Genomic DNA, 23,213 nt, shown 5'->3' with positions numbered 1-23,213 from the left:
TGCTGAGATCCTCCTCAAATTCATTAGTTCATGGTCCATTCAGAAAACTGATAGTGGAGGGGAAGAAGCTGTTTCTAACAAAATTGTGAGATAGTGTCAAAAGCTCCCATAAAGCTTTAAAACATTCTCAGCACTTCTTAGACTTCATATTCAATTGACTTTTCTTATACTCACTGTTGAGGTCGAGTTCAAAATTAAATGTCAGGTATATTATAAACTGCAACCTGGTGCCTTAATATCCTGAATAAGAAGGCACAGCAGTGTCTCCAATTGCTAAGAAGATTGAGGCAAGCAAGGTTACCATCCCCATCTGAACTGTGTTTTACAGGAGCACCATTGAGAGCATCCTGACAAGTTGCATCTCCATTTAGTATGGGAGCAGTTGAGCATCAGACCAGAAGTCCCCACAAAGAACTGTAAGAACAGCTGAGAGGATCATAGGGGTCTCCCTACCATCCACTGGGTGCATTTATCAGGAATGCTGTATACGCAGGGCCCTTAGTATTATTAAAGATCCCACCCATCCATCCAGCATCCTCTTTGACTTTCTGCCATCAGACAGGAGACTACGATGCATAAAAACAAGAACGGTCAGTATGGGAAACAAGTTTCTTCCCCCAGGCCATTAGGTTTCTGAACTCTCGGGCACATTTTACTCAAAGTGTCACTGATTAATCTGTTCCGTACCTTACAATATTTAATATTAATGCATTTTAGTTTGTTATTTATGTATGATTCATCCGTAGATTTTATCCTTACCTTCATACAATAAGTTATTGTGTGTTATGTGTGTCATGTATGCTACTGTGCTTTACAGCCTGGTTCAGAGAAACGTTTCATTTTTATATTACATTATATGGTTATATTCATTATATACGTGTATGTAGTTAAATGACAATAAACTTGACTTGGCTTGACTTGAACTCAACAATATTCCATTCATTAAATAAACAGCAGCAGTAGAAGATAATGGATTATCCAAATCCTGGATCATCATTTGCATTAAATCTCTATGATGAACAATGATTCCCAATCCATCGCTAAACTTTGCCCCATAGATCTGTTGTTGTACACTCAGTACCCACTTTATTAGGCACACCTGTACACCTGCTCATTAATGCAGATATCTAATGAGCCAATGAGGAGGCAGCAACTCAATGCATAAAAGCATGCAGGCATGGTCAAGAGGTGCAGTTGCTATTCAGAACAAGCATCAGAATGGGGATAAAATGTGATCCAAGTGACTTTGACCATGGCATCCCATTGGTGCCAGTGGAAGTGACCAAAAAAAACTATTTAATTTGAAATTACAGAGGAGGTGAAAGAATGAGGAGTGGAGAAGAAGCAAGAGGAGAGAAGAGCAAGGGAGAGGGGGGAGGGAGGAAATAAAGGAAAGAGTGCAGTGGGAATGAGAAAGGGCATGTCAAAAGGGAGGAGTGAACAAAAGGGATAAAGAAGGTGTGAACTGCAATGTAGAGCTATGGAGGACACAGTGTGGAATGCAAGGATGGGGAACTTATTCTTGCCTAAGCCAAGAAAAAAGCAGGTGTGAGCAGAGGGTTTGAAAATAGAAAAGATCTAATTGAGGGTAACACATACAAAAAGCTGGTCAGGCAGCACGGAGGGGAGAAGAGTTAACAGTCTACGTTTCAGGGTCACAAAATTCTATGATTTTATTTCAGGTTTCTGAACATTTTTTTATTAAAAAGAACAACCTTTGTTTTGTGGTCATGATTTATGTATGAAGCTATAACTCAAAGGCTTCATTTCTATGTTCTTAGTATTCAGAGAAGCCTCCCTAGAGAATCAGGTTTCTCTTAGATATATTTTGAATCATTCAGGGATGGTAATGATAAAATAAAATGCCTTGGAAGATCTATGATGTGAACACAACTCGTGTGAGTTAATGGATGCATGGACACTACATATTGTTTAGATGAGGTGCCTTGACCACAAGGATTATCTATCAGTTTTGAAAGCAAGCTGATTAACCAAGTTTTATAATGGATGGACACTCTGCTCTGTGGCGAAGATTAACATCTATACACTAATATTCTCAGTATACAGTTAAGTACTGCAAAGTGAACGTAGTCACCATAGGCTACAGAAACACACTGCACAAAGTTGGTTTGCCACAAAAACAGTGGAGGTGTGAACATTATAGAACTACATTTCATCCAATCTCGACTAGTCGCCAATATGTACAAACGTTACCCAATGATAGGTTTACCAAGCATCAGCATGAAATGAAGCAGCGTTCTATGCCAATATTTTCAACTTTATCCTGCATTCACCACTGTAACCTCAGCCACGACCGGCTCTGCAAAATTCTGGATTAATTCCAAAGTTCAGCACTCCATCTAATTAAAAGCTTATTTGATGGCAAGACCCAAAGATCTATGGCTCCAATGTGGAGTCCAAGTCATTGGGTATGTTTAAAGCAGAGGTTGATAAGTTCTTGATTAGTAAGGGTGTCAAAGGTTATGGGGAGAAGGCAGGAGAATGGGGTTGAGGGGGATAATAAACCAGTCATGATGGAATGGAAAAGACCCTTGATTGGCTGGTCTAATTCTGCTCCTATGTCTTACGGTCTTATAATATTATCCCAAAAACAATATCCTCACCATTTTATTTTACTTCGAACATTATCATAAAAAGCGCTGAAAAAAACTTATTAGCCTGTCACTTGGCTGGATACATTCCTGAAACTTTGATTAATGATACATTTTTACTTCCAACTCCACTCCATATTAATTGCCTTCATTTCTGGGAAAAATTCCATATCAAGCAATTTTTCACCAACTTTTCCTATTTACAATTGTAATCTGAAGGCTATCCCACTAACCAACAAGGTAGGTTCCTAAACAACAGTGTCAAGTTTGGGATTCTAAACAGACCTTCTGGATTATCATGTCTCACTCTAGTTAACATCAAAAATAATCTCGGTTCATCTTGGTCAGTCCTGCTTGTTATGAGTCCAAAGGCTGTTGTTATGGAGTTAGTTACCTTAACTAATTGACTGTTGTAAATCTTGCAGCAAATATACTGTCAGCAAGAAAGAGTACACATGTATAAATTCCTTCACATCTTAAGACTGTTCACACTCACTGGCTTTCTGAATGTAGATTAAAACGTGAAATTAAAATAAGATTTGCATCTTTCTTTTCTTAGCAAACCCAAGTCAAACACAAATATATAGATCACATTTTGGCCATTGCATCTTTTTTTATAAACAGGAGCTTGAGAGAATAAAACTTTCTTTTATTTCTACTTTATCATCAATTTTACTACGTATATTAATACACTAATTTTATTTTCTAATATCTAACCTTCAGTTTGAGAAGTTCTGAGTGAGTGACCTTCCAAAGTTGACAGTGGTTTGAATCTGGAAATATCAGTACAGGAAGTAATGAGCTGAGATTTTATGGGTGATATTCAGAACATAGCTTGAGAGCATCTCTATGCCTTGTCCAGCCCTGGCTTCTATCCAAGCTGCAGATGGCTAGAGAAGACAGTTTGAAATTTGTGCTTGCTTGATGAATTGCTCCCTCCATCTGACCCGAGTTCTACGCACAGCACTAAACACAATCTGAATAATACAAGGTAGCACAGCCCTGTCAGGTTGGCTGCTGTTTGGAATCCCTGCATCAAGACCCTTCTGTGAGACCAGATGGCAGAGAAGGGGATTCAGAAAATGTGATAACAAGTAATCAGACTGAGAAATGAGCAGACAATAGGGAGTCTTCAGTGATTTTATGCTTTGAAAAGGCTTAGGTTGTCAAACTCAATCATATCTAGCAGTGATATGCTGACATATTTTGTCAGACAGGGTGACCAGGCAACAAGTGCTTTCTTTCAAATTTTAAATACATACAGCCTTGATTCACTAACTTCTCAATGTCAGACTCCAGCTTCTCTGGGCAATGCAAGTCATTGAGTAATAGAACACTACAGCACAGAAACAGGCTCTTCGACCCACCTAGCCCATGCCGAACTATTTAAATGCACCTGGACCCATGTGCACCTGGAGCATAACCTTCTTACCCGTGTACCTATCCAAATTTCCCTTAGGTGCTGAAATTGAAAACGCATCCCCCACTTCCACAGGTAGCTCATTCCACACTCTCACCACCCTCTAAGTGTGGAGAAATTCCCCATGATGTTCCCCTTAAATATTTCATCTTTCACCCTAAACTGTGACCTCTTGTTGCAGTCTCAGTCAATCGCAGTGGAAGAAGTGGCATTAATGTCTTACTTTATTCTACCATTCCCTATAACTCGGGTCCCGAGGTCCTTGTAAATATTCTCTGCACTCTTTCAATCTTATTGATATCTTTCTCGTAGGTAGGTAACTACAACTGCATCCAACCTCAGTGAAAGAAGCCTGATTGCATTTATCCTTTCTATACCCCTTGTAAAGGTTTCAAACTTTGGAAATCTGGAGGAAAAGAGCACAGTGCTGTGATTCATCCTGGGAATAGTGATGGATTGCTTTCACACCAGAGGCCAATGAACTTGTAGACGTTACCAAAGGTTGTTAGTATGGGTTTAACACTTTCAAGAACACAGGCTTAAAGACCAGATCGTATTCAATTTAAATGCAAAATATTGCTGTTACAGAGTACATTCAACAGTATACTTGGATATGGTAACATTATAGATGTTTGGCTCCTTTGTTGAAGATATATCTTTCTGGCATGCTCAGCATTTCTATCAGCATTCCTGCTTTTAATCTCACCTCAAAATACAAGTGCCTGCAAACTTGAGATCAAAGTAAATTTATTATCAAAATATGTATGTTTCACCATACTCTGAAATTCATATTCTTGCAGGCATTCACAGTAGAACAAAGAAATACAATAGAATCAATGAAAAACTACAAAGACTGACAAGCAACCAAGGTGCTAAAGAAGACAAACTGTGTAAATACGATAAAAACAAAAAAAAGTGACTCGTTATTTTTTTCTTAAAAGTTCTGTATATTTTCTCAATCAAGTAATCCACTCAATTCTCTTTTCGAATCTTGCAAATTGAGGCTTTCAATAAATAAAAATAAAATGAGGTCTAAAGTCTGCACAACTTGGGGTATTTTTCCCCAAATTCACCACTGGCCTCGGGCACACCCTCATCTTCTGCAATTCCAAGAATATAGTGCAACACACTTTTTAAATATAAATTGACTTTGAAACACACAAAATTTATGAAAACAGGCACCACAATTGCAATCCTATAACTTTTCAGTCTGCGTTTAGGTTTTCCAAAACAATACTCAGGAGAGTACACAGGAAGCAGTATACAGCTCCACAAGAATGTGTTGGAATATTTCCGTTAAAGGCCAAATCAAGAGCCGGGAGCCATGTCCGCTTTCGGATGTTGGGTTTATTGTGGAATTAGTTTGCACATTGACATATTTTAGTAATATAATAAAGTGAGAGGATTGTGAATTTGGCTTCATTACAGGGTATCTATAAACAAGACGCCATTAACAAATGTCACAAGGTTGCAAGGCACAATAGCCTATTTCTTTCTAGAATAGAATAATGTGTACAAGTTGAAAAATATGAAAACAGCCCCTCTGCTTAGCAGGAATGAGCATGGTTCCAAGAAGAAACATGGCTGTCTCCTTAAGATTCCCATCAATTCAGACCACCGTGTTTTGAATTTGGTTCACATTGCAAAATGGCTGAATCCAAATGCCCTCTTTGCAAATACAGATATTACTGAATGGACATTACTAATGGCAGGTAAATTGTATAAATTTCAGCACGCCAATGTCAGAATACATCACCGGAGATTAAATCACAATGCAGCACAAATTTGGTGGGAATTTAAATTCTGTTTTGAATCACTAAGTATCATTGGCTTTGCCACATTATACCAGGGTGAATCACACAACTGGAACAGGAAAAGTCCAGACCTACAGTGTGTAAAGCCACAGTTAAATAGTCTCATTGGAAATGGGGAGGAGGAATCCTCTTTCAGTTCAGCAATAACAAAATTACCTGTAATACATAAGCAAACTTCAAACTGTGTACAATAAACAGCACACAGGCCACAGTGAGGAGTGATAGGTCCTGCATGTAGATACATACTTTGTAGGTTCAATTAATAACATCTTACAGACTGCCCAAGTCATTTAAAATCAGGGGTTCATGTTCAAGTTGCTTTTATAGTTCACAACAGTAAAATAAAATTCTTGACAATGATCATTTCATGGAATCATAGTTTTAGATTCACACGGGCAATGGGACACTGCTAAAGCAGTTACAGAAATAAGCGATTGATAGGCATTTTCTAATGTGCACCTTTAACACACGTGAAACGATATACTCAATGTTCTTCATTATAAATTATTATCGAGCTCTGCAAACCGGGTTGCTTACAATTCAAACCATACCGTCTAAACTGTGCTGCACTACAGCTCTCTCAGGTTTTTAGCTTGTCAGTAGCATTCAATCAAAAGGAGTCGAAGAACAACGTTATGTATTTACCAACACTGACCGAAGTAGCGTACAAAAGGAAGATTTGATCGAGGCCTAACAAATGTCCAGAAGAAATGGGGTAGTTGTCCACAATATTTAAAAACGTAATAACTTGGAATTCAGCCATCAGCAGGTTGATTGAAATTTGCGATGTACCTATTAGGGTCTTCGCCATAACAATAGGAGAAATAATGGCAAAGTCTATTTTTTGTTGTTGCTAATTAAGTAGTATGTTTTTTTTAAGTCAGAAGTCGTCTCCCAATCCCCATGAAGATGGCCGGGTAGGTCGCCTCTCAAATGCAGACTATTGCAACGAAACGAGGACCTCCGCTGGTATTATTAAAATGGCCCAGGAGCTGATGACCAGCTCTCCAGTTAATAAAAGCCAGATGTTTTCCTTCTTCGCTGTTAACATGCGTTCTTGGTTACTTTGTGGACTCTAATGCGTGTTTTCTATCTCCTCTGCTCTCAGATATTGATATTAAAAAAAAAGAGGTAACCGGGAGTAGAACTCAGAAAGGCGATTGAAACGGTTCACGTTTAACAGCTATATATAATTTTTTTTTAATCCCTGTTTTAAATACAGGACTGCAGACACTAACAGTCAGCACCAACCCAAAGCAGCCAACAGGGTGTAGACTGAGCACTCGCGGAGATCACATTCTCTGGAAATCGACCTTGAAGGGGGGGGGGGAAATCCTTGTAAAATGCTGTATAATAGAGAAGGGGGGGGGGGAAACCAGCTGGATTGTACAGTGAGCAAAGCCAGACCGACTTTCCAAAAGCGGTATGTAATATGCACTGCCTAAAAGAGTTGCCACTGGCAACAGGGAAGTAAATGCATTAAAATTATAAACCAAATCAAAGTGTCACCAGCTGCGGTCAAATTTGTAGCAGAGGGAAAGAAAAGCAAAGCGCGTAGGCCTTCTCGGCAGTTCAACTAACAGGTAAATGACATGTCACCCGGAGAATCAACTGTACTTCAATAAAGAGCAGGGCAAATTTATAAAATTAGATCTCTCTAGCTTTCATAAAAAGGGCCATTAAAAGGTTTCAGTTAGCTTCATTTAAAAAGTGCTAATCCTATAAACAGGCAATCTATAATAACAGAGCTTTCTCTTTCAAGTACCTATTTCGTCTAATAGTTTGCCTGCAGGACACTGCTCAAGAGAGGGGAAAAACGGAACATAATTCACGGTCCTCTGTAGTTGGCTTGGCATTCATCATTCAATAAGTACATAAATATATATGTACAAACAGAGCAAAAGACAGACACATACAGACGCAGGCAGACTGTTTGCATACGGTACCTTTGTGTGGAGATAATGAGGGTAATAATAGGTGTACTGAGGGTACATTGGCTGCTGTTCCAAGCGTTTGCCCATGAAGATGGAATCTTTATCTCCGATGCAGGGAACTCGCTGACAGCGTGTAGTGCCCCAGGCCCTTCTTCCTCTTAAACCACTATTCCTGACAGTGTCAGTGACTGATGAGGCTTTCGGGACTCCTCTGCCTTCTGCTGTTTGCCAGTTTAAATACAGCTGAAAGGTTTTTTTTTCTCCTTTGGATCCGGGAGTTCTGCCGGTGCTTGTCCTTCCTCTATTTAAAAAAAAAGGGTATACAATCCTCGCTATTTGATCAAAGTGTGAATGCCAAAAATGTCAGTTGATACTGCCCTCAGCAACTCCAATTACTTTGAAAGATGAGGAAGAGAGCGGGCTGAAAATCACTGCAGTCCCGGCTTCCTCCTAAACCTTCCGTGCTTCCACCAGCTTTCCAGCCTTGTTGCTGATATCTCCTTCACGGAGTGACATGGTGTTTAGGGCTTGTCTTGTCTTTCATTCAACCCCCACCCCCCCTCCACCCCTCCTCCTCTTCCTCCTCCTCCTCCTCCTCCTCCTTCTCCTTCTCGCTGGTGGGTGGGACTTCGGCAGCCTCTCCCTCGAGAGACAGACGCAGTCCAGAAGGCTGCAGTGTTTCCTCCAAGAAATAGCCTGCATTCAGACTGATGCAGGCAGGAGTCCAATTCATTCTGCCATCTCACTTGAATGCTAAGTACTTTTACAATAGGCCAATCATAACTAAAATAATGAAGTACTAAATCCGACGGCCCTCGCAAAAAGTTTCACCTTTTGTGGATGAAAAAGACCTCCGGCCAATTACAGGGTCGGCAAAATGGTGTTACTTTGAATTAAGTTGTGTTTAAAAATGAAGTTTCCTGTGCTTCTCGTGACTTTTCCGGCTTTATTCTGTTTCACCAGCAAAATGGTGAAAATGTGAAAATAAAGCGCAGACGGGCCACATATTGAGTGAAGGCGGTGATCTGAACACTGGAGAACTTAACCTTTTAAAAAGTTGAGGAGAAATCCGATGTTTCCGATTTACAGTCGATACTGCTGAATTTAAAACAACACACTCAAAATGCTGAGGATCTCAGCAGGTCAGGCAGCATCCATGGAGAGGAATAAACAGTGGCCATAGTATTGCTGAACTGTAGTGATGCAGGGTTTGTCGATTGGGTTAGGAACTGGATGCTTGAAGGGAACGAACTTCTTGAAACTGGAGGTCTGAGACGTCAGGTCAAGATGAAGAATCTCGGACCTAAACGTCGACTGCTCATACCCCTCCATAGATGCTGCCTGACCTGCTGAGTTCCTCCAGCACAACGCGTGTGTTGCTCTGGATTTCCAGCATTTGCAGAATCTCCTTTGATTCTGATTTACTGAATTTTAAATGTATGTTGTGGCAATTTAATTAAAACAGAGCACATGTATGGCTGGGTAAAAAGTGATTATTTTTACTGTCATGCAATAGGTAGAATTTGAGCTTAAAGGGGAATGTGAATCCCATCAAAAGGTATTGTCACTGGGTCATCTGAATGTAACATGCACGATCTGAAAACTTGCAATTTTCTCAATATTTCTTTAAAAAGTGTATAATGAAAATACAAAACATTTGATGTGTGTTGATTTAAATCATTTTGCAGCATCAGGCTGAAAAACAAAAAAAAAAAGAGTTGTCTAAATAGTAGATATCCAGCAACAGTTATGTCGGAATTGTTATTGTCCTTCAACTCTCAGACTCCTGAACCAGTGTGGATAACTTCACTCATCTCAACACTGAACTGATTCCACAACCTACAAACTCACTTTCAAGGATTCTACAACTCATGTTCTCAGTGTTATTTATTTAGTTACTTTTTTATTATAATTATTTGGCTTTTTTGTATTTGCACAATTTCCCTTCTTTTGCACATTGTTTTTTGTCAGTTTTTGTGTATAGTTTTTCACTGATTCTATTTTATTTCTTCATTCTATTCTGAATGCTTGCAAGAAAATTAATCCCAGGGTGATGTATTTGAACTTTGGTAATAAATTTACTCTGAACTTTGAAAAACCCAAAACATAACTCTATTTCTATTTCTGCCTGATCTGAATGATTCCAGCTTTTTCTGTTTATATTTCAGATTTCCAGCATCTGTAGATTTTTTAAAATTTTAATGATCAGTCTTATTGGGTTCTGTTCCATAATTTTGAAAATGGAATAAACATTTGGGGGAAAAATGCAAGGAATTTGAAAGCAAATTTAGATTAACTATCTGAGTATTAAAGGCCAGTACCCATCAAAACAGGTTGCAAAACGATTGTCTGTAACAAGGATCAAGAAAGTAAATCTGATTTCCCAAATTGCTCCATCTAAAATGCTTTGTGAATGTAATTTAAACACTGGATCACAACATGCAGATAGTTGTCAACAAACCAAGTTCTAGTTCAAGTTGAAGTTTATTGTCATTTAACGATACACATGTATACAGCAAAGCAAAATATCGTTCCTCTGTAGCCAAGATGGAAAACACACACAAGTGTATAATCACAGCACATATAGTTATGACCCAGCACATACAGTCACAAATTAAAATTTGCACAAGTCCCTGAATGGTATGGCCTGGAGATTGTCAAGTTGATATACAGTGTGAGGTGCACGTTTGTGTCAGTCAATATAATGTTACTTGCACTTTTACAAAAAAAAGTATAAAAATGTGAAACGACTGCAATAAAAAATGAATAGTGACCAGTGAAGGATGAGAGAGTGTTTGTGAGTCAGGGAGTATGGGGTGGGGTGGGGGGGTTGGAGGTGGCAGAGCTTTCAGACAGGGTGCACATGTGTGCTGGGTGGCAGCAAACAGTTTGCTAAGACATCTGAACACTCCATGAAACAGCCCTTCTCCAGCGAAAGCCCACACACAAATGGACGTGTATGAAGCCTCCCCTGTCCAGATGTTGTCATTACTTCTCTAGATTCCACTCCTTGGTACTGACATGGCAGTTCTAACATCTTAAATCTAAGACAATGAGCATTAGTCTGGTGCCAGGTAAATTTTAGACTTTCCTGATTACATAAGTCAAAGTTGAGTTTATTGTCATTTGCACAAGATAGATAGATAGATGGATATAATGATAGCAACACACACAAAATGCTGGTGGAACGCAGCAGGCCAGGCAGCATCTATAGGAAGAAGTACAGTCGACATGCCGGGTCGAGACCCTTCGTCAGGACTGATGGAAAAAAGAGACGGTAAGAGATTTGAAAGTGGGAGGGAGGAGGGGAAGACCCAAAATAATAGGAGAAGACAGGAGGGGGAGGGATGAAGCCAGGATCTGGGAAGTTGATTAGCAAAAGGGATACAAGGCTGGAGAAGGGGGAGTATCATGGGACGGAAGGCCTTGGAAGAAAGAAAGGGGGAGGGGAGCACCAGAGGAAGATGGAGAACAGGCAAGGAGTTATTGCGAGAGGGACAGAGAGAGAATAAAAATAATGCTGGTGGGGGATGGAGGTATATAGGGACTGGACATCCATGGTGAAAATAAAGACGATGGGGGCCAGGGAACTTGAAATTATTGAAAAAATCCAGAGCGTGAGAGGTGTCACGAACATAGGTGGGAAGGGATTGAACAAGAGGGGATAAAACAATGTCGAGGTATGTAGAAATGGCTCGGTGGGGCAGGAGCAAGCTGAATCAATGGGTCTACCTGGACAGGCAGGTTTGTGGATCTTGGGTAGGAGGTAGAAACAGGAACCAACCTCATAGTTCCCACACCCCGCACTTCCCGTTTCTACCTCCTACCCAAGATCCACAAACCTGCCTGTCCAGGTAGACCCATTGTTTCAGCTTGCTCTTGCCCCACCGAACTAATTTCTGCATACCTCGACATTGTTTTATCCCCCCTTGTTCAATCCCTTCCCACCTATGTTCGTGACACTTCTCACGCTCTGGAGTTTTTCAATAATTTCAAGTTCCCTGGCCCCCATCGTCTTATTTTCACCATGGATGTCCAGTCCCTATATACCTCCATCCCCCACCAGGAAGGTCTCAAAGCTCTCCATTTCTTTTTGGATTCCAGACCCAACCAGTTCCCCTCTACCACCACTCTCCTCCGTCTAGCGGAATTAGTCCTTACTCTTAATAATTTCTCCTTTGGCTCCTCCCACTTCCTCCAAACTAAAGGTGTAGCCATGGGCAGCCGTATGGGTCCCAGCTATGCCTGCCTTTTTGTTGGCTTTGTGGAACAGTCCATGTTCCAAGCCTATATTGGTATCTGTCCCCCATTTTTCCTTCGCTACATCGATGACTGCATTGGCGCTGCTTCCTGCATGCATGCTGAGCTTGTTGACTTCATCAACTTTGCCTCCAACTTCCACCCTGCCCTAAAATTTACCTGGTCCATTTCCGACACCTCCCTCCCCTTCCTTGATCTCTCTGTCTCCATCTCTGGAGACAGCTTATCTACTGATGTCTACTATAAGCCCACGGACTCTCACAGCTACCTAGACTATTCCTCTTCCCAACCTGTTACTTGTAAAAATGCTATCCCCTTCTCCAAATTCCTCTGTCTCCGCCGCATCTGCTCTCAGAATGAGGCTTTTCATTCCAGAATGAAGGAGATGTCTTCCTTTTTTAAAGAAAGGGGCTTCCCTTCCTCCACCATCAACTCTGCCCTCAAATGCATTTCTCTCATTTCACACACATCTGCCCTCACCCCATCCTCCCGCCACCCCACAAGGGATAGGGTTCCTCTTGTCCTCACCTACCACCCCACCAGCTTCCGTGTCCAACATATAATTCTCTGTAACTTCCGCCACCTACAACGGGATCCCACCACCAAGCACATCTTTCCCTCCCCCCCCGCCCCGCTTTCCACAGGGATCGCTCCCTACGCGACTCCCTTGTCCATTCGTTACCCCATCCCTTCCCACCAATCTCCCTCCCGGCACTTATCCTTGTAAGCGGGACAAGTGCTACACATGCCCTTACACTTCCTCCCTCACCACCATTCAGGGCCCCAAACAGTCCTTCCAGGTAAGGCGACACTTCACCTGTGAGTCTGCTGGGGTGATATACTGTATCCGGTGGTCCCGGTGTGGCCTTGTATATATTGATGAGACCCGATGCAGATTGGGAGACTGCTTTGCTGAACACCTACACTCTGTCCACCAGAGGAAGCAGGATCTCCCAGTGGCCACACATTAATTCCACGTCCCATTCTCATTCCGATATGTCAATCCATGGCCTCTTCTACTGTCGAGATGAAGCCACACTTAGGTTGGAGGAACAAAACCTTATATTCCGTCTGGGTAGCCTCCAACCTGATGGCATGAACATTGATTTAACCCATCTCCTCCCCTTCTTACCCCATCCCTAATTTATTATTTTTTTTTCTCTTTCCCTCTCACAATAACTCCCTGCCTGTTCTCCATCTTCCTCTGGTGCTCCCCTCCCCCTTTCTTTCTTCCAAGGCCTTCCGTCCCATGATACTCCCCCTTCTCCAACCTTGTATCCCTTTTGCCAATCAACTTCCCAGATCTTGGCTTCATCCCTCCCCCTCCTGTCTTCTCCTATCATTTCGGGTCTCCCCCTCCCCCTCCCACTTTCAAATCTCTTACTATCTCTTTTTTCCATTAGTCCTGACGAAGGGTCTCGACCAGAAACGTTGACTGTACTTCTTCCTATAGATGCTGCCTGGCCTGCTGCATTCCACCAGCATTTTGTGTGTGTTGCTTGAATTTCCAGCATCTGCAGATTTTCTCATGTTTGCGTAGATATAAAGACAGATCACCTTTTTGATCCCAAAGGAAATTACAGTGTTACAATAGCATTACATGTGTACAGATATACAAATATTAGAAAAGAAGTAAAAAAGATTAAAGAATAAGTTACCTCAAACAATATAACGGGGGATTCATCATTTCCCCGGCTATAGGTTGATTTATTAAGAGCCTAATGGCCAAAGGTAAGAATGACCTCAGATAGCACTCTTTAGAGCAGCGCGGTTGTCTTAGTATATTATTAAATGTGCTCCTCTGTTCAGCCAAGGTGGCATGCAGAAGGTGAGAAACATTGTCCAGAATTGCCAGGATTTTCTGTAGGGTTCTCATAGCATCATACAAGCAACAGCCACAAGAGGAACATGAATTAAATATAAATTATACATGTTTTACAAGAAAGAATACAATTAGAATGATAAAACATTTTTAGTACAATGCGATCAGTGATCATACTAACACAAAATACTGAGGAACTCAGCAGGTCAGGCAGCATCCATGGAGAGGAATAAACCGTGACCATAGTGTTGCTAAACTGTAGTGATGAAGGTTTTACCAATTGTTTAAGAATCAAATGTTTGAAGGGAAGTAGCTGTTCATGAATCTGGTGCTGTGGGACTTCAGGTTTCTGTACTTCCTGTGTGACAGTACTTGTGAAAAGATGGCATGGCCTGGATAGCAACTGACAGACTGACATAAAGGAGGGCACAAAGCATAAATACAGAAATTCTGAGAAAGTATAGACTTTATGACAGAGATATATACACTTTTCAGCATCTAGCAAACAAGGCACAAACATCAGAGACAAGATCTCCATCGAGCTTCGCTGTTACACACAAACACAAGAAAACGTGCAAATGCTGGAAATCCAAGACAAAACACACAAAACGCTGGAGGAACTCAACAAGTCAGGCAGTGTCTATGTAAATGAATAAACAGTCGATGTTTTGGGCCGAGACCCTTCATCAGGACTGGAAAAATAGATGAAAAGTCAGTGCAAGAAGATGTGGGGATAGGGGAGGAAAAAGCACAAAGTGGCAGCAACTCTGTATATGAAAACAAAGCAAGTATCTTGCTTCCATCATCTCTCTAGTTAATCAGCTCAGATTGGTTGCGTGCACCGCAAAGAAAACCTGAGATGGATCTTACCACGTATTTAAAGATCAAAGGATATTCATTATCAAAGTATGTATATATCACCATACACTACCCTGAGACTCATTTTCAATGCAGGCCTTTACAGAACAATCAAGAAATACTATTGATACGCAAAAGATGAAAACTTGTGCAAATAATTTTTAAAAGTAAATAAATAAAACTGAGTTGTAGAGTCCTTTGTAATGTCTATAGCAGGGGTTCCTAACCTGAGTCCATAGTCCCCCCAATTAATGGTAGGGGTCTATGGCATAAGGTTCTTTAAGGCTGTTATAGCCAGGGGTGGTAATAGGGACAAGCTCCCACTGCCTATTAGATGCTCCCAATGGTGTATGACTCAAATTGCCTCTGACACCCAAGTTTAGCTCCTGGCCATGTGTGGCTTAGCTACTAAGCCCAGCGGAACCGTTTCTTCCGACAGGAGAAGGGGCAAAGGGAGGTTGCTGGTGCCTTAAAGCCAGTCGCTTCAGGCAGATGGGGCTCATCAGCCTTGGTTGGCAGTTCATCAAGGAGAAGGAAAACTCTGATCTCAAACCTCCCCTGCCTCGCGGCTCTACCCGCTTATGAGGAAGACTTTGGGAGAAAGCCCCAAGAAAAAAAATCCAGAGCTGGGGTCCCTAAGGCAGTCCTATGTTGAGTTCAATGCTGACTGGCAACTCCTGCGATGCTGCTGGTACCAAATTGTATCGGTCTCTGCCGTTCCTTTGGGTTCATCAGATGCATGGAGAGGGGGAGCTTGCTACATGGGCAACAGCTGCTCTCCTTATCGTACTGCCCAGGCTTGAATATCTAGGCACCAGAATGTAATATCCACAGTCAACTTTGACCAACGGCGGCCTCAGTCAGTCAGTCAGTCCATGGCATAGAAAAGGCTGGGGACCCCTGGTCAATAGTCAATAGGTTGTGGGGTCAGATCATTGCTGAGGTGAATGGAGTTATTCGCACCAGTTCAGGAGCCTGATGGTGTAGGGTAATAACTGTTCTTGAACCTAGTGGTGTGGGGCCAAAGGCTCCTGTACCACTTCCCTGAAGGTAGTAACAAGAAGAGAGCATGGATGACGAGGGTCCTTGATGACGGATGCTTCTTCCTTGTGGCAGTGCTCCGTGTAAACGTAGTCAATGGTGGGGAGGACATTGCCTATGATGGACTGAGCAGTATCCACCACTTTCTGCAGGCTTTTCATATTCATGAAAGCTAAAATTTTCAGTGTTTTATTGGACTGTGCAGCAGACAATGCCCAGAAATGAGAAGACAGTCACTGACTGTCACTGACTGCATCCAGTCAACAGCTCAATTGTTTGGACAATTATCTAGATTGCTACCTATTACAATTGACTGGGGAGAGAAACAAATAGGAATGGCTTTGATGAAGGTATCACAACAAATACTTGCTTTTAAAAATATTGAAACCATTTAGATATTCAGACTATTAAAAGATTGCAATGTTCTGCCACGCTGACCTAACACAAAATGGTTGTTAAACAAATTGCTAAATTTTCATGAAATAGTAAGGTAATTAAGGAGAAATCACTGTCAAAATCTGATTTTACTCCTTGAACATCAATAGTGCTAATTAATTTAAACATGTCAAGCAATTCAACTATGAATGAGGCACACACTAGATCATTATTGAAGTGAAAACAAAGGTGTAACTGGCATTCTGATTTACACGACAAGCACGGGTGTCAAGTCGCGCCTGAAATGTAGTGAGATTCTAATAGTTAACAAGCAATTTGCAGATGATTGTTGCTCAATAAATAAAACAGATTTCTACTGTCATTTTCACTAAGCAGTTGACAACATAAATTGTGGGGTGAAGATACGTCTCTACCAAAGGAAGAAAGGAGGGGAAAGGCGATTTTTCCCTCCACTACCCTTGGGCAAGATGTAGCACCTGCTTAGCTCCCCCCCCCCCCCCCCCCGATCAGGGTCACATGAAGCTTTGGCAGCAGGTGGTGGATGGTCATATGAGCAGCCGGTGCATATCACAAGTCCTGGTTATGTGACCACTGACACCAGGCAGACAATCTTGTACAGACACTGCCCCCAAGAAAGCAATGGCAAACTATTTCTGTAGAAAAAATTGCTAAGAACAATCATGGTCACGGAAAGACCACGAAGGCCCATGTCATACGACACGGTGCATAATGATGATGATAAGTTGATAAAAAAGTTCAAGTACAGAAATCTTCCACTGCAACACCATATGCTCAGTGGCCACTTTATTAGGTACATCTGTACACCTGCTCGTTAATGCAAATATCTAATCAGCCAATCACGTGGCAGCATCTCAGTCCACAAAAGCATGCAGACGTGCTCAAGAAATTCAGTTGTTGTTCAGACCAAACATCACTCTGGGGAAGAAATAACTTTGACTTCAAATGAAATAGATGCCTTTGACTGTGGAATGATTGTTGGTGCCAGACAGTGTAGTTTGAGTATCTCAGAAAGTGCTGATCTCCTGGGATTTTCACATACCACAGTAAGCATCAGAATCAGGTAGAAAATCACTGGCAAACGTCATGAAATTTGTTGTTTTACAGCAGCAATACATTGCAATAGATAACAGTGAAATTTCATTAGATATATATATACACACACATACATATACATACATACTGTATATAATAAGTAGTACAAAAAGAGAGGAAAAATAGTGAGGTATTGCACATGGTTCTGATGGCAGAGGGTAAGCAGGTGTTCCTGAAACACTGAGAACATTGAGTGTGTGTCTTCAGGTTCCTGTAACTCCTCCTTGACGGTAGCAATGAGAAAAGGGCATGTCATAGGTGATGGGGGTTCTTAATGATGGACGCCACCTTTTTGAGGCACCACCTTTTGAAGGTTCCTCAGTGCTGGGGAGACTGCTGCCCGTGATGGAGCTGGCTGAATTTACATCGTTTTGCGGCGTTTTCCAATTTGGTGCAGTGGCCCCTCCATTCCAGATGGCGATGAAGCCAGTTAGAATGCTCTCCACGGTATATCTGTGCCACTGGTGACACACCAAATCTCAAACTCCTAATGAAATATAGCCGCAGTTGTGCCTTCTTTACAATTGTATTAATATGTTGGGCCCAGGATAGATCCTCCTAGATGTTGACAAACGGCTCACCCTTTCCTCTGTTGATCCCTCGATGGGGACTCATGTGTGTTCCCTCAAATTCCCCCTCCTGAAGTCCACAATCATTTCCTTGGTCTTCCTGACATTGAGTGCAAAGTTATTGTTGTGACACTACTCCACCGGCTGATCTACCTCGGCCCGAAACATCGACAGTCCTGCCAAAGAGTTTCAGCCCGAAACGTCCACCGTACTTTTTTTCATAGATGTAGCCCGGCCTGCTCAGTTCCTCCAGCATTTTATGTGTGTTGCTCAGATTTCCAGCATCTGCAGATTTTCTCTTCTTTGTGGTTTCACTACCTCATTCTTGTAAATCTCCTTGTCACCACCTGAAATTCTGCCAACAATAGTTACGTCATGAGAAAATTTATAGATGGCCTTTGAGCTGTGCCTAACCACACAGTCATGGGTGTAGAGAGAGTAGAACAGTGGGCTCTACACATCCCTGAGTGACGATTGTCGGTGAGGTGGAGATGTTACTTCCAATCTGCACAGACTGTGGTCTCCTGGTGAGGAACTCCAGCATCCAGTTGCCGAGGGAGGTACAGAAGCCCAGATTTTGGAGCTTGTTGATTAGAACTGAGGGTATAATTGTGTCCCTAGTATGTGAAAAATTAAAAACAAAATCCAGTGAGTGGCACTTCTGTGGGTGAAACGCCTTGTTAATGAGAGCGGTCAGAGGAGATTGGCCAGACTGGTTCAAGTTGACAGAAAAGTAACTGAAAGAACTATGCACTACAACAGTGGTGTGCAGAACAGCATCTCTTAATGCACAACATGTCGGAAATTGAAGTGGATGGGTTGCAGCTGCAGAAGACCATAGACATACACTCAGTGGCCACTTTATTAAGTACAGGCGGTATCTAATAAACTGGCTACTGACTGTAGAAACCACCAGAAGTCAGTTGTACTCCAGGCAGGTACTGTAGATTATGACTGATAATTCACAAATCATAAAAACCAGAATCAGAGAACTCGGTGGAATGTAGGTCACCTCTATATATCCAGGTCACTGTTTTCAGTTTGGATGGCACACAGTGTTCAGAATATAAATGCAAATAATTATATTTTTAAATACCTGATTATACTTACAGAAGTTTTGCATGTTTACCTTGAGATCATTATTTTTCCCCACAGTCTACTATATTTTAACTACAACTCACATGCTAGTCAAACAAATGGACATCCTGGAAATGATGTTATTATTCACAACAAAATTGCTAAAAATAACTCTAGGGCCTCAATTTCTGTAAGTTCTGGTAATTTCTCTCCCCTTCCCATTCTCTCGTTTTTCATTCCCTATTCTTGTTCCTCTCTCACCCCTTCTCTTCTCTTCACCTGCCCATCACCTCTCTCTGGTGCCCTTCCTCCTTTTCTTTCTCCCATGGTCCACTCCCCTCTCCTATAAGATTCCTTCTTCTTCAGCCCTTTACCATCTTCATGTTCTCAATGCCTCACTTCATCCCCCCTCCCGCAGACACCCACCTTCCCCCTAGCTCTTCCTTCAGTTAGTCTTGATGAAGGGTCTCGGCCCGAAACATCGACTGTACCTCTTCCTAGAGATGCTGCCTGGCCTGCTGCGTTCACCAGCAACTTTGATGTGTGTCACCTTCCCCCTCTCCTGATTTCACCTATCACCTGCCAGCTTGTACCCTCCTCCCTCTCCCCACCTTCGTTTTATCGCTTCTCCCTACTTCCTTTCCATTCCTGATGAAAGGTCTCAGCCCAAAATGCTGACTGTTTATTCCTCACCCTAGCCTCTGCTTGACTTGTTGAGTTCCTCCAGCACTTTGCGTGTGTGTTACTCTGCAACATTTTTTTTAACTTTTCTGAGTCTTATTAAAATGGAGGTTGATAGCTTCGTGATTAGTAAGGATATCAAGGGTTATAGAGAGAAGGCAGGAGAATGGAGTTAGAGGGATAATAAATCAGCCATGATGAAATGGTGGAGCTGCAAGTTCTGGTCCTATGTCTTTTGGACTTACGGTCTTGTGTTACCTACGGATGCGGAGAATTTGTTGTGATAGAGCTTTCCAATTCCAATATGGCTACCACCCATGGATTTTCAATACTCTGCAGATTCAGCACGGTAACAGGCTCTTCTGGTCCGATGAGACCACGCTGTCCAATTACACCCATGTGACCAATTAGCCTAATATCTGGTTTGCCTTTTTGAAGGTGGGAAGAAACCGGATTGGATGAATCCCACCCCATCACAGGGAGAATGTACAAACTTCCTACAGACCCAGGTCACCGGTACAGTAACGTGATGTGCTAACCGCTACGGCGATGCCCACTTGGTGTTTCCTTGGCATTCAGATCCAGCTACGTATCATACCATATCTCTGTGGTGAGAGTTGAAAGCAAGTGTAACCCCGGTGAGGTAAGACACGATGATAGTAAAAGGAATGCACCTGTCACATACACAAAATGCTGGAGGAACTCAGCAGGCCAGGCAGCATCTATGGAATAAAGTACAGTTGATATTTCAGGCCGAGACCCAAGGGTCTCAGCCCGAAATGTCAACTGTGCTTTTTTTTCCATAGATGCTGCCTGGCCTGCTGAGCTCTTCCAATATTTTGTGTGTATTGTTTGGATTTCCTGCATCTGCAGATTTTCTCTTGTTTGGAAACCCACGTGTAACCCCACTCCTATATGTTCAGTCATTCACAATACTGGAGAGGCCACTGGAGTTCCTTCATCATGGAGAAAAACAGTGGATCAAGAGAGTGTTTCTGCGTCAGATAAAGATAAAGATTTAGAGATTAGCTTTATATGTCATATGTACATTGAAATATAGAGTGAAATGATTCATTGGGGGCAGCCCAAGCTTCTGGTGCCAACACAGCATGACCACAACTCACTAACCCTACCCATACATCTTTGGAATGTAGGAGGAAACCAGAGTACCTGGAGGAAACTCATGCATGGGGAGAATTTTTTTTAAATTTATTGAGACACTGCACGGAATAGGCAATCCTGGCTTTTCAAGCTGCTCAGTAACCCCTGATTTAAACCTAGTCTTATCACGGGACAACTTACAATGACCAATGAGCCTACCAACCAGTACGTCTTTGGACTGTGGGAGGAAACCGGATCACTGTAGAAACCATAGAAACTACAGCACAGACACATGCCTTTTGGCCCTTCTTGGCTGTGCCGAACCATTTTCTGCCTAGTCCCACTGACCTGCACACAGACCATATCCCTCCATACACCTCCCATCCATGTATCTGTCCAATTTATCCTTAAATGTTAAAAAAGAACCCGCATTTACCACCTCGTCTGGCAGCTCATTCCATACTCCCACCACTCTCTGTGTGAAGAAGCCCCCCCAATGTTCCCTTTAAACTTTTTCCCCCTCACCCTTAACCCATGTCCTCTGGTTTTTTTCGCCCCTTGCCTCAGTGGAAAAAGCCTGCTTGTATTCACTCTATCTATACCCATCATAATTTTATATACCTCTAACAAATCTCCCCTCATTCTTCTATGCTCCAGGGAGGAAACAAACGGAGAGAACATACAAACTCCCTACAGACGGATTGAACACCAATTGGAGATCACTGGCATTGTAAAGTATTGCGCTAATCACAATGCTACCGAGCCACTCCACATTTTTCATTGGTCTCCCATGGTGACAAAAGAGATACAAGATCAACATCGTTCATCAGGTCAAGAGTGGTTAGCATATCAATGGATGATGGAACAAGAGAGAAGCTGTTTAGCCCCAATGAGGTTGGAGTAGAGGGAAGTGAGGATTGAGAATCTGAATCAGAAAGAGAAGATGGAGAACAAGGATGGGCAAGGGATCTAGAAGAAGAACAGGGCTGGAGGAAGGAAGGGAGAGAATAGATAAAAAGGAACAAGCAAGTATTATAGAGATAAGATTGTGTGTGTGTGCCCTTAACTCCCGGTGGAGTCATCGGGACACCATCATGACAAGCTTTTTTAGTATGCTCATCGTACGGCATGTCTTGGGCATCTGAAACCTGGCGGAGCCCATCCCTGTCCAGGCTTTTTTTTTAACGAGCTCAAGTTGTTAGCTCGACACTCAACCCAGGCACGAATGGAGAGTGTGCAAGGCAGCCGGCCAGATTCGAACTCGAGACCTCTCGCCCCGAAGACCGGCTGATGTCCTATGCCACCAGCTGGTAACAGAGACAAGATTAGAGAGGCATATAAAAAGATATTAAAATGGATGAGAAATTAAACCGAATTATGTGGGAAAATGGATGCAAACTTTATTTGGAAGCACAAAATGGAGTTTTGTGAAATGGATAAATGTGAAATATTTTGAGGAGGAAGGGGAAATGCATTTCCAGAACTCTGTTTTGGAGGTCACATCCGGCAGAGGAAGTGTCACAATATAGGAAATGTTTCCTGTAGCGGGGGCGTCTAGGATCATAAGGCACAGCTTCAGAATACAAGGACATCCCTTTAGAACAGAGATAAAGGGGAATTTCTTTAGCCAGAGTGTGATGGATCTGTGGAATTCATTGCCACAGACGGCTGTGGAGGCCAAGTCATTGGGTGTATTTCAAGCAGTGTTTGATAGGTTCTTGCTTAGTCAGGGCAAAGGTTACAGGCAGAAGGCAGGAGACTGGAGTTGAGAGGTTAATACATCTGCAGGATAGAATGATGGAGAAGACCCAGTGGGCTGAGTGACCTAATTCTGATTCTCTGTCTTATGGTCTAAACCAAAATAAGTGGTAAAAGGGATATAAACAAAAAAATGTATTTGGAAGCTCAAGGTGGAGTTATGTGAAATCGGTAGAGGGAAATATTGGAGGGGTGCAAGGGGAGAAGGGGAAATGTATTTCCAGGAACAAATTGTTGGTCTATTTTGGAGGTCACATCAGGCCAAGGAAGTGGTAGACTGCGGGGAAAATGATAGGACAAATCACAGACATGGATGGGAAGGATATGGAGGGCTATGGTCTGGGTGTAAGTCAATATGGTTAGGCAGATTAATAGTTCAGCATGTACTAGATGGGCCAAAGGGCTTGTTTTGTGCTGCTCTACTCTATGACTCATTGACCTTTGAGGAAATGCAGGTGTGGGTAACAAAAGGGGTGGAAAGGGTGAGCAAGTACTGAATGCAGAAGCAGCAGAAATTCTGTGGTAGTTGTAACCAAGAGTTGCACTATGCTGTCAGCAGGTAGCACACAAAGCAGATTGACACCAGGAGCAAACGCCGTTGGGGTGATTGATTTCCTTACAAAGCTAATTGCAAGTCTTTCCAGCCTCTCCTACAACATGGCTGATTGCTGACACTACAGAGTTCGTCTGCTCCACAGCAACATTAGGTGGCCAGAGTCTGCAACTACAAGCACAGTTAAACAGATTCTATCGCAGC

The 23,213-nt window shown here is 42.3% G+C and overlaps 1 protein-coding gene across 6 annotated transcripts in view; it reads right to left on the bottom strand.

Moving 5' to 3' along the window:
* LOC140212421 (RNA-binding motif, single-stranded-interacting protein 3) overlaps nt 1–23,213 on the bottom strand; it is a 1,294,896-nt gene that overhangs the window by 689,831 nt on the left and 581,852 nt on the right. For 2 of the 6 annotated variants that reach the window (XM_072283189.1, XM_072283190.1), the window contains exon 1: nt 7,793–8,314. The exons of 3 other annotated variants lie outside the window; for them this stretch is intronic. In XM_072283189.1, the coding sequence (XP_072139290.1) occupies nt 7,793–7,867 (75 nt within the window). In that variant the 5' untranslated portion in view covers nt 7,868–8,314. Of the gene's footprint in view, nt 1–6,501; nt 6,979–7,792; nt 8,315–23,213 lie in introns of those variants that run through there. One more of the 6 variants, XM_072283185.1, reaches the window with a different exon arrangement.

This window comes from Mobula birostris, chromosome 19, assembly GCF_030028105.1.
Source record: "Mobula birostris isolate sMobBir1 chromosome 19, sMobBir1.hap1, whole genome shotgun sequence".
Taxonomy (NCBI): domain Eukaryota; kingdom Metazoa; phylum Chordata; class Chondrichthyes; order Myliobatiformes; family Myliobatidae; genus Mobula; species Mobula birostris.
This window is presented reverse-complemented; position numbering and strand designations above follow the sequence as displayed.